At 48.4% G+C, this 16,121-nt stretch overlaps 1 protein-coding gene across 10 annotated transcripts in view; it reads left to right on the forward strand.

Moving 5' to 3' along the window:
* LOC139291609 (transcription factor COE3-like) overlaps window positions 1–16,121 on the forward strand; it is a 116,217-nt gene that overhangs the window by 18,530 nt on the left and 81,566 nt on the right. For 9 of the 10 annotated variants that reach the window (XM_070913695.1, XM_070913696.1, XM_070913700.1 and 6 more), the window contains exons 4-6: window positions 1,518–1,573; window positions 5,967–6,040; window positions 11,333–11,401. In XM_070913695.1, coding sequence (XP_070769796.1) covers window positions 1,518–1,573; window positions 5,967–6,040; window positions 11,333–11,401 — 199 coding nt within the window. The remainder of the gene's footprint in view (window positions 1–1,517; window positions 1,574–5,966; window positions 6,041–11,332; window positions 11,402–16,121) is intronic. The other variant, XM_070913701.1, reaches the window with a different exon arrangement.

Below are 16,121 nucleotides of genomic sequence, written 5' to 3' on the forward strand. Positions count from 1 at the left end.
CTCCTCGTGACTGAACACGTCATCTGCACGTGTGGACATGTGATCCTGCAGGTTATTGGATGTTTAGTTCCTGCAGGTTAATGATGTCACACTTCCTGGTTGGAAGTGTATCCCAGGCAATGATTATGTTTCCTCTTAATTAATGAATAGAATATAAATATATATCTGGGTGGATTAGCATCTTCAGGACCTGCTAACAGTCGTGGTGACGCTCTGCGATGACTGACGGCATGACATTTTATACTAAATCCAGCCTTCTTTAAAAGGCAGTGCTGAGCCGTGTCCAGAGTCCAGTATTGATGGATGAAGTTGAGGTAACGACTGTTTCCTGCAGCTGAAACTGTCTGTGTTGGTTTGCAGTTGCATGAATTAGAGTTTAGTTTTTATATTAAAGGTCACCTCAGCAGACTTATAGTGAAGTGAACTGTGCACTTTTAAGACTGAGGCTGGAAAAACTTTTTCATTATCAGCACACACACACACACACACACACACACACACACACAGACATCTGGAATATCTGACAACCAAACCTGAACTCTGTTTTGTCCATTGGGGGGAAAGTGGAGGGATCTTTTGCTGATTCAAAACGCACAGCTCGGCTTTGTGCTGGCACGAGTCCAGACCTGCAGGAGGAGGACGGCCGTAATGCTCTCAGACCCCTGCAGAAACACCAGATAAAGTGGGACATAAAAGAGGCTTTTCTTCCAAAGGGGGATAAATCACTCTAATATGAGTCGGCGTCGTCGGATTAGCATCGTACGGAGGTAATTGACCTCATCTGCAACCGGGACAGATAGCCGCCATTTAGGCTGCAGACCGCTCAGCTCTCAGCCGGCGAGCGAGGAGTGAATCATGTCAATTAGAAAGCAGAGGAAGCTGCGAGGAAACGGCCCGAAAAACAAGAAAAAAACCCACAGAATACAATTAGAGCGACTCCGCCGCTAACAGGTGTTCCCTGCAATTTGCTTCCTCCACCCCATGTCGTGTTTGTGTCACATTTACGCTCGGATGCATAGCTAATAAAAGACAAGCAATCCTGATTGATATTTAATTTGTCTGAGAATGAGGATTCCTTGTTATCCTTGAGGAAAAGGCAGCGGGGGGGTGGGGGGTGAGGCGGGGGGGTGAGGCAGTTAGAGGCGGCCTGGCCTATAAATAATAAACAGCTCTGGAGCCGCGCTAATGTTTGTTTTTGCTGAGGGGGGTTAGCGTAGCCGGGACGAGATGACAAGAGCTACAGAAAACATAAATACACTACCGGGACATAAATAATAACAGAATTCATTTACTGAACATTATTAGGAATCAATTCTTTTGTTTGGGGGGATTTTTCTTACTTTGCATACTGAGATCACATTAGCATATCAGGCTAATGCATGTATGTATGTTGGTGGTATAAATGTGTCATCAGACCGTCAATTCTGCTCCGACTCACAGCTAATTATGTGTGTGTGTGTGTGTTCAGCTCATTACTGTTGGTTTCAGACCGTTTCTGTGTGTTTTGTGTTTTTCAGGCATCAGGACAGAACAGGATCTTTTCGTTCGGCTGATAGACTCCATGACCAAACAGGTGAGAAGATACAAACATAAAACACGCTGTGGACTACAAACACAAAACAACAGGAAGTGTTTTATTCCTCATAACGTTGATGCTCAGTTTATTATATAGCCATGACATTCAACACAAGAACTCATAAATCCTCACCGAGTTTTTAGGCATCTGGTCCCTGGAGTCAGGACGTGGGTTAGCTTAGCTTAGCATAAAGACTAAAGCTCACTGATGGACACGTTTTCTCTTCTCTTCGTTTGATCCAAACAGAACATTGTGGTTTTAGGAGGAGTTACGTACCAGAGCTACTTCTTGACGACAAGCACTCCTGCACAGTCTCAGCTGGTCTCCTGGCGAATAGTTCCAGCTTGTAACTCCGACTAACACCACAACTGTCCTCTGAGCCACTGTGAGACGCTCTCGTCCAATTAAAACAGAAGGCAACCAGTCGATCCTGTTTCTAACCCAGGAACCTTCTGGTATCTTTCTGGTCTCCTGTTGACCAGAATATTCCCTCAAACTCTGTTCTGCTTCCTCAAACTTCAAACTCAAACTAACTCTTCAGAATCTCCTCGTCTAACTCTCCCTCCTCCTCCTCCTCCTCCTCCTCCTCACCCTTCTTACTTTCCTAAACTCTCGCAGCACTGATGTGTTTTCCTTTCCAGCGGTGCAGCTCGGTCTTTAGCTGACTCCAGATCCTCCCGTTCCTCCCACTTTTCCGGTTTTCACTCACTCAGAACCCCCGTGTGGGATTTGAACCTGTGAACGGTTCCTCTGCCAACAAAAACCCCCAAATATTTCCAAAATCCAGTCGATCCTGCCAGCCGACCTCTCTGCTTCATTCCTGAAGTTCGCTCAACTCCAGATCCTCCTGTTCCTCACATCTGAAGTTTTGTTTTAATATTCATCAATAATCAAAAGAATTTACAGGACAGAACATTTAAAACCAAGTACGAAATAATAAACTGGAATAAAATGGAATTAAATAATTAGATTAATGATTATTAGAAAAAAATATTAAAAGATTACAGTTTATAATCTTGAAATTAAATTGTCAGCTGCTTTATGTATAATAAATAGTGTTTAATAATGTAATAATGTTTGTGTCACATGGTGTTTATATATTTTGTAAGGGTTTAATTTCATTTAATAATTAGTCTGTGCATGTTGTGTGTCTCCCGTGATTAATTTAATTAACTTGTGAATAATTAAATGTAATTTGTGGTTTTCTTCTTTTCTTGTTTTGTGAGTGTTTGGACTCGTGTGTTATTTGTAGGTTATTAATGACTGAATCAATCAAATCAATCAATTCATATATTTGCACTAATTTCTGAAATGTTCCTTAAATGCAATTTGAGGGTGAAAAATGTATTAAACAAGATTAGTAATAATGAGTATCAATAAGCTAGTCATTTGAAATAACAGTTTATTTATATAATAAAGTACAGCAGGGAGCTTCTGTGTCAGTAACAAATCTCCTTTTCTTAATTTATTCAAAACTTCATGTAAATTCTCTAAAATGCTCACAGCTGAATGAAGCCGTATTGACCCTCATCCCACCCCGTACCCACTGCCCGCTGTGCATCATGCATCCAGCACCATCAGTGTCCCTGTTCAGCTCTACAGAGCCGGAGACCCGGAGACCTGAACCCCAACACCTGCAGTGGAATAATTCTGCCCACAAAACGTTTATTCAGGAAAATGCTCCATGTGAACAAACTAAAATAAAAAGGTCTCTGAACTAGATTTAGGTTCACGTCCCTCTACGAGACAGGACCACAATGTAATAATGGATCCTCTCTTAGATATTTATTTAACTGATGCATTTATCAAATTACCAAAACCAGCTGACACACAGTGAACCTGAGGCTTTAGACCCCCGGGCCTCTGCAGGTCTGGGCCTCTGCGGGTCTGGGCCCCTGGGGGTCTGGGCCCCTGGGGGTCCAGTCTTTCTCTGTAAGACAGAGCTTAAATGGAAAATATGAACCATCAGCCCTTAGTGACATCAATTCATTCAGTGTGTCCACATTAAATCAAATCTTCCACTTCCAAACACCTGTCTTACCCTCCACTCGTCCTCCCAGCTACACCTCCCACTTATTTATCCCCCCCCCCCCCCCCCGCGCTGGTTCGGCCCTGTCGGCATGTCACCGATCGATGTACCAAGCGGCTCCTCGACAAAGCGTCAGCCACGGAAACCGATCAATAGGCCCTAATGTGGCGCAGCGACGGCACACTGGAGACAATAATCCTGACACCCTCTCGTCCATGACAACACCCCCTCCACCATACACACGTCTCCACCTTAACCTCCCGCTACATGACACCCCATTGGTCGACGGTCAGACCTGACAGACGGGTCGGCTGGAGTCCCCGCGGATCGATAAACCCCGCCGAGGGCCTGTTAGGGGCCCCGCGTCCGTGGGACTGTCAGAGCTGAATTAATGCAGATTGGACTGTGGAGCGACGCGGTGACTTCTATACAGTCGGTTACATCACACAGAGAGGCCTCAGTGTGACATCAGCTGTGACATCAGCTGTCAGAGCTCTGTGGTTATGGAAGTGGCCCAAAAAATATTTCTGAGCAACAAACGAAAAGTTGTACAAGAAACAAATCTGAGGCTCACTGAGGGCAGAACTGCATCTTTTTGTTCTCTATACTTGTGAGGACCCTCATAGCCTCTAAAGTCTAACTTGAACCTGAACCCAACTCAAACCTTAAAACCCTAAAACCCTAAAACAAAATCTGAACCCTTAAACAGCCTTTTAAAGAAGTGATTGTTTTTTTTTTTTTTTGTAATTTTCTAAAAATGTCCTCATTTTACAAAATTCCTCAGTATTTAAAAATGTCCTCCCTAAAGCTGAAACTCAGAACTCTAACTCTAAACCTCAAGCTGGCCCTCACAGAGATAGACATACAGAGCACACGCTCACAGCAGAATGTGGACATTAACCCACAAACAAGCATGAAAGTGGACACACACTCGCGGGACTCTTGCATCACGAATGATGATGTATAAATATCGACCACCAAATCTACACACAGCATGTGGTGTGTGTGTGTGTGTGTGTGTGAGTGTGAGTGTGAGTGTGAGTGTGTGAGTGTGTGTGTGTGGGTCCCTGATGCAATCCACATCCCTCCTGGTCAAACTGGAGCATTTTAATCCAGAGGAACAGAGCCGGGATCAGGATCAATAATGCAGAAGTGGTCGTTATCCTAAAAGTATTGTCCCCCAGGGGTGTGTGTGTGTGTGTGCGTGCAGGGCGGAGGTCTGTTTTGACTATAAAGGTGGATGAGGTAGTGGTAGGTCATCATAGGAAAAGAGGGGAGGAGGGGGGAGGACACACACACACACACACACACACACACACACATTCTCTTACTGGAGTTCATTTACAACCACCAGGGTATTACAAAAAGCACCACACACACACACACACACACACACACAGCGGTCATCCGTCATCCGGACGCTGACATGACAGCTCGGTGGGGGTGAGGAGGGGGCGGAGGGGAGGGTGAGGAGGGGGGCTTCATCCTGGGGCGCCGCCCGCCATCTGGCAGGGAATTCTGGGAAGGCTGGAGGAGGCTGAGACCACCAAAAGGGGAGGTAGGAGGGGAGGTGGGAGGAGGGGAGGTGGGAGGAGGGGGGGGGGGGGATGCGTGCAGGAAGTGGTTTGTTGTTGGTGCTGACGTCCAATGAGAATGCGGGGGGGGCTGGACAAATAAAAGTAACACCTGCACATATCGACACATCAGCTGTCTCATAAAACAACATGACTGCTTCATAAGTGCAGTGAACTGGTCCCAGTTACAGTAAACTGGTTTATCTACAGACTGGTTTATATATTAACTGATCTAAATGGGCCCAAAGTTGATCTACATGGTCACTAAACTGGTTGATAAACTAATTCACACACACAGGAAATCTGTAAAGTAAACTGGTTAATGTGCAATAAACTGGTTAACGTGCAGTAAACTGGTTACCATGTGCAGTAAACTGGTTAACGTGCAATAAACTGGTTAACGTGCAGTAAACTGGTTACCATGTGCAGTAAACTGGTTAACATGCAGTAAACTGGTTAACGTGCAGTTAACTGGTTACCATGTGCAGTAAACTGGTTTACATGTGCAGTAAACTGGTTAATGTGCAGTAAACTGGTTACCATGTGCAGTTAACTGGTTACCATGTGCAGTTAACTGGTTACCATGTGCAGTAAACTGGTTACCATGTGCAGTAAACTGGTTTACATGTGCAGTAAGCAACTGCCTGTCTGTCTGTCTGTCTCACCTGTCTGTCTCACCTGTCTGCCTCACCTGTCTGTCTGCCTGACCTGTCTGTCTGTCTCACCTGTCTGTCTCATCTGTCTGCCTCACCTGTCTGTCTGACTGTCTGTGTCTCTGTCCCTTCAGGCCATCCTGTATGAAGGCCAGGACAAGAACCCTGAGATGTGTCGCGTCCTCCTCACCCACGAGATCATGTGCAGGTAAGAGCCGTGAATTTTTGTTTACTGTAAATGTATGTTTTAAAATTTATTTTGTGAAATAAACATTTGTTTACTCTTCTTAAAATAGGATTTACTTAATAACATGAAATATATACTGTATATATGTAATAAGAAAAACACAAAATAAATAAAACACAGTGAAGACATCCAACTATGTGTATTTCATACTAGAATATTGCAATAATTATACTTTCTATGATTTCATTATTATTTAACTTTAAACCTTTCTTTAGATAAAACTGTAAAGCTGCATTTTATGTATGAAAGGTGGCGTGTGTGTGTGCGTGTGCGTGTGTGTGTGTCTGTGTGTGCGTGTGCGTGTGCGTGTGCCTGTGCGTGTGTGTGTGTCTGTGTGTGCGTGTGTGTGTGTGTGCGTCTGTGTGTGCGTGTGCGTGTGCGTGTGTGTGTGTCTGTGTGTGCGTGTGCGTGTGCCTGTGCGTGTGCGTCTGTGTGCGTGTGTGTGTGTCTGTGTGTGCGTGTGCGTGTGTGTGTGTCTGTGTGTGCGTGTGCCTGTGCGTGTGTGTCTGTGTGTGCGTGTGTGTGTGTGTGCGTCTGTGTGTGTGTGCGTGTGCGTGTGCGTGTGTGTGTGTGCGTGTGCGTGTGCGTGTGTGTGTGTGTGTGTGTGTATAAGAGAAAAAAGAGCAGCTGTTGGTTTGTCGTTCATCACACCAATCAACACGTTTCCTGCCCTGCGTGTCTGCTGTCGTCTGTGAGTTAATGCTTTTACTGGTTCACACTCGAGAAGGAGGAGAAGGAGGAGAAGGAGAAGGAGGAGGAGAAGAAGGAGGAGAAGAACAAGGAGGAGGACAAGAAGGAGGAGGAGAAGAACAAGGAGGAGGACAAGAAGGAGGAGGAGAAGAACAAGGAGGACAAGAAGAAGGAGAAGGAGGAGGAGGAGAAGAACAAGGAGGAGGACAAGAAGGAGGAGGAGAAGAACAAGGAGGACAAGAAGAAGGAGAAGGAGGAGGAGGAGAAGAACAAGGAGGAGGACAAGAAGGAGGAGGAGAAGGAGGAGAAGGAGGAGAAGAACAAGGAGGAGGACAAGAAGAAGGAGGAGGAGAAGAACAAGGAGGACAAGAAGAAGCAGAAGGAGGAGGAGGAGGAGGAGGAGGAGAAGGAGAAGAATAGGAAGAAGAAGAGGAAGAAGAAGAGGACACACACAGCTGAAGACGGAGTCTCAGAGCATCTTCGACAGTTTCGACAAAACAACACAACTGGTTCAGGAACTGGTCCCAGTTCAGTAAACTGGTGAAGGTGTAAAGTTACCTGGTTTGTGAGTGCCTTTGTATAGCTGTGTAGTAAACTGGTTTACATGTTAACTGGTTTATTAAGCATTGAATGAACTGGTTTTGACTTTACTTTCAGTGGTCACCGTGTGTCAGAGTGTGTTTTAGGAGGTTTTTAGTGGAAGATGTTGCCCAGTTTAAAGTTTCCAGTTCCTGCTTTAGTCCCAGTCTCTGTCTCCAGGTCTGACGTGTTGAACAGTCCTGAAGTCTGACCTGTCCTCGTACACCTGCTCCATGTTTTATCTCCTTCTCTTCTTCACCCAAACTTCAGTATCTGTAAACGTCCCTCCTCCTCCTCCTCCTCCTCCTCCTCCTCTGTTATCGGGCCGTCGAGCTCATTTCCCCCCTGTGAGATTCCTTCGATACGAGCTTCATTTCCATAATGACGGCTGGCTGTCTGCGTCTCGGAGCTTCAGTCATTATGTGATTGAGTGCGATTATTAAGCAGCTTTCCCCCTGATGGATGCTGTGTTTCCTAATGAGTGAGGGATCAGAGACTCGCTCTTTCCATCTGAGGTCGTCTTTATGGGCGTCTCTGTTGGTTTGTCTACCTGGATCACACTCATCAGGCTGCACCTTTGGGGTGTAGCACCTGTTTCAGAGCGTACAGGTGAGGAACACCCTGTTTCCCTGCCGTGGGATTGATAGAGCAAGAAACTACAGAGTCTCCTATTTCCATGTTGGAAATACTTCTGACTGAAGTTACTGACTCACAGCTTACAGTCAGCAGGAGATAAATGTGGCTGTAAAAACCTCCAAAATATCAACTTGTAAAAACGTTTTGTTTCATGTATACAGTATGTTTAGTGAGGACGTGTTCACACCAGAGAATATGTAGTGTTCCACTTTGCTTGCTGTTGTCCTGTTGTGTAAACAGTGGTTCAGTAAGACAGTGTTGAGACTGAGCGTGTCTACGACCTCTGACCTCTGACCTCTGACTCCTGTGTGGTTTATAAATGTCGCACGTCACTCACGTTTTTCTGTTATGACACGATCTTCCTTTAGTGTACAGAAGAGGAGCTTTTAAGACGCAGACTTTTTGCAGTGTGTGTGTGACCTCTCCATCGTATCATCGCGGCACATTAACCATTCTTAAACGGGCCTCTGCTGCTTTCCAAAACTACCAATCACAAAGCAGTGAGCAGGCACTGCGGCGACAGCCAGGTTGGCACGGCGGCGTTGCCAGCGGGCTCCCGGAGGCTCGCCAGCTCCGGGCCGCTCGCCTCGCCGTCACCTCGCTCCCTCGCTGGCTGCCAGGCTCCGGGCGATGCTGAGAAAAACCTGCTGCCGCGCTCGCCGAGAGGAAGGCGGCTTGCAGGCCAGGCGGCGCTGGCTGCCGGCCGGCTGCGGCGAATCATCAGGCCTGGCCGCTGCTGCCGAGGCGTTCCAGGCCTTCGGGTAATTACAACACTTGCCCTTTGAAAGCGAGCCCTGCGCTGCCGGCCGTCCTGCTCGGTGTTATCTGGACGCTGTGATCCGAGCGCCGGCCTCTGACGCCGCGCTGCATGATCCTCAGGGAGCCTTTGAAGGGCTCGCTCAGTGTTTTTTTATTTTTTTTATTGTGTGTGTGATAGTGGAGCGCCGACATGCCCGGACAAACCTTCCCTTTGTGCCTTAAGTAGATTCCACTTGTGGTGACGTCTGAAGTGGCTGCTGAGGGGCGAGGAGGAGCAGCCAGCGGTAATGATGCTTGTGTGGCCCGGCCGAGGCTCGCCGGCCAAACTGGCTCCTGTGGCTGAATTATTTTTGGGGCCTGAGAGTGTGTGTGTGTGTGTGTGTGTGTGTGTGTGTGTGTGTGTGTGTGTGTGTGTGTGTGTGTGTGTGTGTGTGTGTGTGTGTGTGTGTGTGTGTGGTGGTGGTAAAGCGACCGGAGGAGACTCTGCAGCGGCGATGAGGGATGAACTCTCGCCAAAATGAGTGACAGTGGAAACAACACACACACACACACACACACACACACACACACACACACTGTTTGTTTTATTTTTGCCGGTTTTTAGCCTCACACACACACACACACACACACACACACACACTCCCAGGGCTTCACACTCCCTCTCAGGTTTGTGTGTGTTGTTCCTCTCAGTCATTAGCCGGCCGTGGTGTTAGCCTGTTTGCGGCCCGGGGGGAAACGTCATTAAGGCGATATTGTGGACGCTCAGCCAAGGTTTGTTTTTGTCTTTGGAAAGGGGCCCCGGGTCCCTGGAGGGGCCCCGGCAGTGCTCCTGGGGTCCAGTTTGTTTATAACACTTCTTTGGCAGTTTGGAGGAGGTTGTCACCACAGCAGCACCAGTGGGTTTCCAATGCTAATTGGTCTCCTGGAACTTTCACTAATGGTTCCAAGTAGCTGGGGGAATAAATTATTGTGGCGCATTCTATGGCAACAGTCGCACATACACATCCATACAGAGACCGAGAGACAGCGGGGACACAAACACAGCGCTTACTTTATGATTTTTCTCTACTTAGAGATCAAACGGCGTGATAAATGATTCATAAAGCGTCTCATTTGGCATTCGCAGCCTCGATTTGACGCTTGTTTGTCAAATGGCAATTTGATTCAGGACAGCATGGGGCGAAGGCAGGAGCATAATTGGACGTCGCGGGTCATATGCAATATGATTAATTTTTAAGAATTACCGGAAGATATGTTAATGACCCTGACAGCGATAAGAAAGAGGAAAAAAAGAGCGAGATGTGGATGGTGCAGAGCAGCTTGTCAGAAGATTATAGGCAGAGAATTAGATCTTAGTGTTGTTGTTATTAATGATCGATGCATCAGGAAGCTGGAGAGCTCGCTGAGGTTATAAATTCATTTTGACAAACTTCTTACATCTTGTCGTTGTTTCACTGGGACTCAAAGACTACAAAAATACTCAACTCTAAACTGCATTTAAATGGCACTGAAGTACAAGTATGAATTATTATTTATTTATATAAAAGCATCCAAAGTAAAACTCACACAATGACTCCTGTCAGTGTTATATGATCATATACTATATTAATGGATTATTATTACTGATTAATGAATGTGTAAGAAATGCAATATAATGTTTAAGTTGATTATGTTCTTATATTCTAACCAGTTCAATTTGTATCTATAAAATAACCAGATGACTTGAATAAAAGACAGCTGGATCCTTTTCAGGATGAAAGCGTGATTTAGAGTGTGAAGCAGCATAAAATGTTACACGAGTACCTTGTACTTGTACATTACTGGAGTAAATGTGTGTTCAGTGAATTCATTTTGAACGTCTCCGTCTTCCTGATGGATATTAATGTGTTGGATTCAGTCTGCTGCTGTTCAACATGCCACGCTGACCCGCGACACCAAGAGCCTCATTTGGCTCTGCCCGTCCCCCGCAGAGCTGAAATAGAAACCCAGCGCTCCCTCCTCCCTCCGGATGCCTCCACAGACTGTGGACCAGCTCCCGCTCGTCTGGTCCGGTTTAGTGTTGGCGGCTGGTTGGATGAAGTGCTCGCCGGCCAGTTTGCCCTCTGGCTACCTGGACGGCTGTTTGGCGAGCAGCCGTCCGGTTGGCTGGCTGGTTGTCAGGGGTGACGGCACTGGGGGTCAGGATGGGGGGGTCCACAGTGGTGCCTCCATCGCTGGGCGTCGTCCAACTGTTAGTGACCTTGGCTTGGACCCCACCCAGCTGGATAGAGAGTGTGTGTGTGTGTGTGTGTGTGTGTTTTGAGGGGAAACAGGGCCGTTTTTCAAAATAAAAGTTGAATTTGTTCATTCTTTATTTTGCAGGTGTGTAATTTCCTAATAATGTCTTGACAGTTTCCTGTAAACATTCTGTAATTTGGTGTTAATGTTAAGGAAGATGTTTGATAAAGTTCTGAGATAGTTCCTTTAGTTGTTTGTGTTGCTTTTTTTAAAGAAAATCTTCTGAAGTTGAAAGACGTCTTTTAGCTTTTAGTTTAGGCTTTTAAATGTGCTCGTTTTAACTGACTGGTTTCTATTTCTTCTGTCTTCCAGTCGGTGTTGTGACAAGAAGAGCTGTGGAAATCGCAACGAGACGCCCTCTGACCCCGTCATCATCGACAGGTAGGAGCTCGCCTGCTCAAGGCTCAGAAAGCTGTCTCTCTCTCTCTCTCTCTCTCTCTCGACTGCTGTCTACCTGTCTGTCTTCTCACTGTGTTTCATGCGGTACTCGTGGAGTTGGGTTCAGGTCCACGACTCTCATTCTACATCAGATGGTCAGAGCTCTGGGTTCAGGTGTTACAGAAGACAGTGTGTAACTTGCAGCCTGTCAGAGGTGAATTAACAGACAGCATCAGCTAAAATGAATCTGTACTTACATTTGACAGGAAGTTGCTGTAGAAGAGCTCTGTTGAGTAGAAGCTGAATCATTTTCAGCATCAGCGGTTGTCTTGATGTGAGTCTTGTTGCTGTCTTTTTTGACAAAACGATCTCACCTGGGTCCATTTAGTAGCTTTGTTGCCTTTCGATCATATTACATGATCTTCATCAGCAGGCGGAGTCACCCGGCTGTAGATGTTCAAACCTCCATTTTGTCTCAGCACTTTAAGGACTTCTCGTCCACGTTGGCTTAAAGAGACTGCTGTGTGGTGCTTTCGACATTTAAGAATTAGTCAGCTGCTAAAAAGCAACAGAAAATTAAACCCAGAAAACAAACAATGAATAAAAAGAGACGCTGCGAAAAGAAAACTGTCTGTTGGTTCTGTCCTGGTCCTTGAACGCACCAAGAGTTTTTAAACAGGTTACCACATGATGATTGTTGTTTAGTCTGAAGTCTCAGCTTGTTGATATATACAGAAATTAATTGAAACCAATGGCTGCTGGAAGGAAGAAAATCCTGAAATGTAAAACCTGATTTATTATTTTATTATAAGTATAAAATTATCAAATGTGAGTATTTGTAAATATAAAACATGGACACCCTCGAGCTGTTGATATCCAGCTGCCTTCTCTGTACAAACACAGCCGACATCACTCTCACGTCTTCCTCACCTCTCACTTCCGACTCCATACTCAACTGTGTGAATTGTGTAATCAACACCACAAAGAAAATAACGTGTAGATGCTGCAGTCGGAGCACAACTCTCAGATCAGATCTGTGCGTCCTCAAACTTCCATAAAATACGACCTTATGAGCAGATTTAATGTGACCAAGACACCTGCTCGTTGACCGTTTCCTTCCTGTTATGGACGGACGTGATGTTCACTGATTTTGTCTGCCCTGCGGTTTGCCTCTCAGGCAACACCCCGAGAGGAAGACCTCCAGACATTACTCTGGGCTGAAGAAAACACTGCAACCTCCTCTGCATGGTTTTCAGGGTGAAAATAATAATTTAGATTTCTAGGAGACGATAGGTGACCTTTTATAAATACAACATTATCTGTCATAGTATCAGGTTTCTGTTAATAAAGCTGATGTAGCTGATGTAAAGTAGGTTTGGATATGGGCTACGATCACTGAACTCACTTTCCATTCAGAAAGTTCCAGTTTGATTTGTTTTGATTCACTTGAGTTCACTGGATCTGTTTGTGACATCATCAGAGTTTATTTTTATTTAACCAGGTGTAATTGTAAATGTACCTGTTATAAAAGTTGACTAATTGTCTCCATGAAAGCAGCTGAATCAGCTGTGAGCAGCTCCTGTCTGCAGCGTCCTCATGGACGGACAGACAACCATCACTGATCACTGAGACACTGAAGGAAACTTAGAAACAGGAGGATTCTCAGGCAGGTTCTGCAGCGTCTTCTCTGATTTCTGAGCAGATCTACAGACGTTTGTCTTAATGGACATCAGATAATGATAATAATGATCATGAAAAATATGTGTTCAAATGTGACTAGATATATTTTTGTCTTACTAGTTATGACTCTGAGTGTGAGGGTCTTTTAAAGCACCTTAATCAGTGCTGCTGAGCCGTCCAATCAGCAGCCAAACCACAAACTAACTTCCTGTTGTTTTTAGAACACCTGCATGCAGCTCTCCCCCTTCATCCCTCCCTCCTCTCCCCCTTCCTCTCTCCCTCCTCTCCCCCGTCATCTCTCCCTCCTCTCCCTCCTCTCCCCCTTCATCCCTCCCTCCTCTTCTCCCTCCTCTCCCCCGTCATCTCTCCCTCCTCTCCCTCCTCTCCCCCTTCATCCCTCCCTCCTCTCCCCCTTCCTCTCTCCCTCCTCTCCCCCGTCATCGCTCCCTCCTCTCCCTCCTCTCCCCCTTCATCCCTCCTTCCTCTCCCCCTTCCTCTCTCCCTCCTCTCCCCCTTCATCCCTCCCTCCTCTCCCCCTTCCTCTCTCCCTCCTCTCCCCCTTCATCCCTCCATCCTCTCCCCCTTCCTCTCTCCCTCCTCTCCCCCGTCATCTCTCCCTCCTCTCCCTCCTCTCCCCCTTCATCCCTCCCTCCTCTCCCCCTTCCTCTCTCCCTCCTCTCCCCCGTCATCTCTCCCTCCTCTCCCTCCTCTCCCCCTTCATCCCTCCTTCCTCTCCCCCTTCCTCTCTCCCTCCTCTCCCCCGTCATCTCTCCCTCCTCTCCCTCCTCTCCCCCTTCATCCCTCCCTCCTCTCCCCCTTCCTCTCTCCCTCCTCTCCCCCGTCATCTCTCCCTCCCTCCTCTCCCTCCTCTCCCTCCTCTCCCCCTTCATCCCTCCTTCCTCTCCCCCTTCCTCTCTCCCTCCTCTCCCCCGTCATCTCTCCCTCCTCTCCCTCCTCTCCCCCTTCATCCCTCCTTCCTCTCCCCCTTCCTCTCTCCCTCCTCTCCCCCGTCATCCCTCCCTCCTCTCCCTCCTCTCCCCCTTCCTCTCTCCCTTCTCTCCCCCGTCATCTCTCCCTCCTCTCCCCCTTCATCCCACCCTCCTCTCTCCCTCCTCTCCCCGTCCTCTCTCCCTCCTCTCCCCCTTCATCCCTCCCTCCTTTCCCCCGTCATCCCTCCCTCCTCTCCCCCTTCATCCTCCTCTCCTCTCCCCCATCATCCTCTTCCCTCTCTCCTCTCCCCCTTCATCCTCCTCTCCTCTCCCCTGTCATCCCTCCCTCCTCTCCCCTGTTATCCCTCCCTCCTCTCCCCATCATCCCTCCCTCCTCTCCTCTCCCCCTTCATCCTCCCTCCTCTCCCCTGTCATCCCTCCCTCCATTCCCCTGTCATCCCTCCCTCCTCTCCCGCGTCATCCTCCTCTCCTCTCCCCCATCATCCCTCCCTCCTCTCCTCTCCCCCTTCATCCTCCTCTCCTCTCCCCTGTCATCCCTCCCTCCTCTTCCCCGTCATTCTCCTCTCTTCTCCCCCTTCATCCTCCCTCCTCTCCCCCTTCATCCTCCTTTCCTCTCCCCTGTCATCCCTCCCTCCTCTCCTCTCCCCCTTCATCCTCCTTTCCTCTCCCCTGTCATCCCTCCCTCCTCTCCCCTGTCATCCCTCCCTCCTCTCCCCCGTCATCCTCCTCTCTTCTCCCCCTTCATCCTCCCTCCTCTCCCCCTTCATCCTCCTTTCCTCTCCCCTGTCATCCCTCCCTCCTCTCCCCCGTCATCCCTCCCTCCTCTCCCCCGTCATCCTCCTCTCCTCTCCCCCTTCATCCTCCTCTCCTCTCCCCCGTCATCCTCCTCTCTTCTCCCCCTTCATCCTCCCTCCTCTCCCCCTTCATCCTCCTTTCCTCTCCCCTGTCATCCCTCCCTCCTCTCCCCCGTCATCCCTCCCTCCTCTCCCGCGTCATCCTCCTCTCCTCTCCCCCTTCATCCTCCTCTCCTCTCCCCTGTCATCCCTCCCTCCTCTCCCCTGTCATCCCTCCCTCCTCTCCCCCTGTCATCCTCCTCTCTTCCCCCCCTTCATCCTCCTCTCCTCTCCCCCTTCATCCTCCTCTCCTCTCCCCTGTCATCCCTCCCTCCTCTCCCCTGTCATCCCTCCCTCCTCTCCCCCGTCATCCTCCTCTCTTCTCCCCCTTCATCCTCCCTCCTCTCCCCCTTCATCCTCCTTTCCTCTCCCCTGTCATCCCTCCCTCCTCTCCCGCGTCTTCCTCCTCTCCTCTCCCCCATCATCCCTCCCTCCTCTCCTCTCCCCCGTCATCCTCCCTCCTCTCCCCCGTCATCCTCCTCTCTTCTCCCCCTTCATCCTCCCTCCTCTCCCCCTTCATCCTCCTTTCCTCTCCCCTGTCATCCCTCCCTCCTCTCCCCTGTCATCCCTCCCTCCTCTCCCGCGTCTTCCTCCTCTCCTCTCCCCCATCATCCCTCCCTCCTCTCCTCTCCCCCTTCATCCTCCTCTCCTCTCCCCCTTCATCCTCCTCTCCTCTCCCCTGTCATCCTCCTCTCTTCTCCCCCTTCATCCTCCCTCCTCTCCCCCGTCATCCTCCTCTCTTCTCCCCCTTCATCCTCCCTCCTCTCCCCCTTCATCCTCCTTTCCTCTCCCCTGTCATCCCTCCCTCCTCTCCCCCGTCATCCCTCCCTCCTCTCTAAATGTATTAATTGTTGTAGAACCTCTGGCTTTGTTGCGTCCACCACACATCTGAAAGCTGCCTTGACTTTATGTATTTTAAAAGCAGCAGTGATGATGCCTCCATTTATTTTTCATCCAATGCCACTCAGAAACCTCCCTCGTCCCTCAGCGTGAATATTAACTCCGACAGCCAATCAGACGATTCAAAACATCAGCATCACAATCCTTCATTAAGGCCGAGTTCGTCCTCGCCGTCTAATCCCTCCGCCCTCTGTGTCCTTGGAGTCGGCGGCTGTCCGTCACAACGCCCGGCTGTGATTGGTCAGGTCGCAGTGGTGGGAGCCAATGACCTCAGAGGAGGTCAGGAGGGAGAAAGAGGGG

Source organism: Enoplosus armatus, chromosome 10, assembly GCF_043641665.1.
Source record: "Enoplosus armatus isolate fEnoArm2 chromosome 10, fEnoArm2.hap1, whole genome shotgun sequence".
NCBI lineage: Eukaryota > Metazoa > Chordata > Actinopteri > Centrarchiformes > Enoplosidae > Enoplosus > Enoplosus armatus.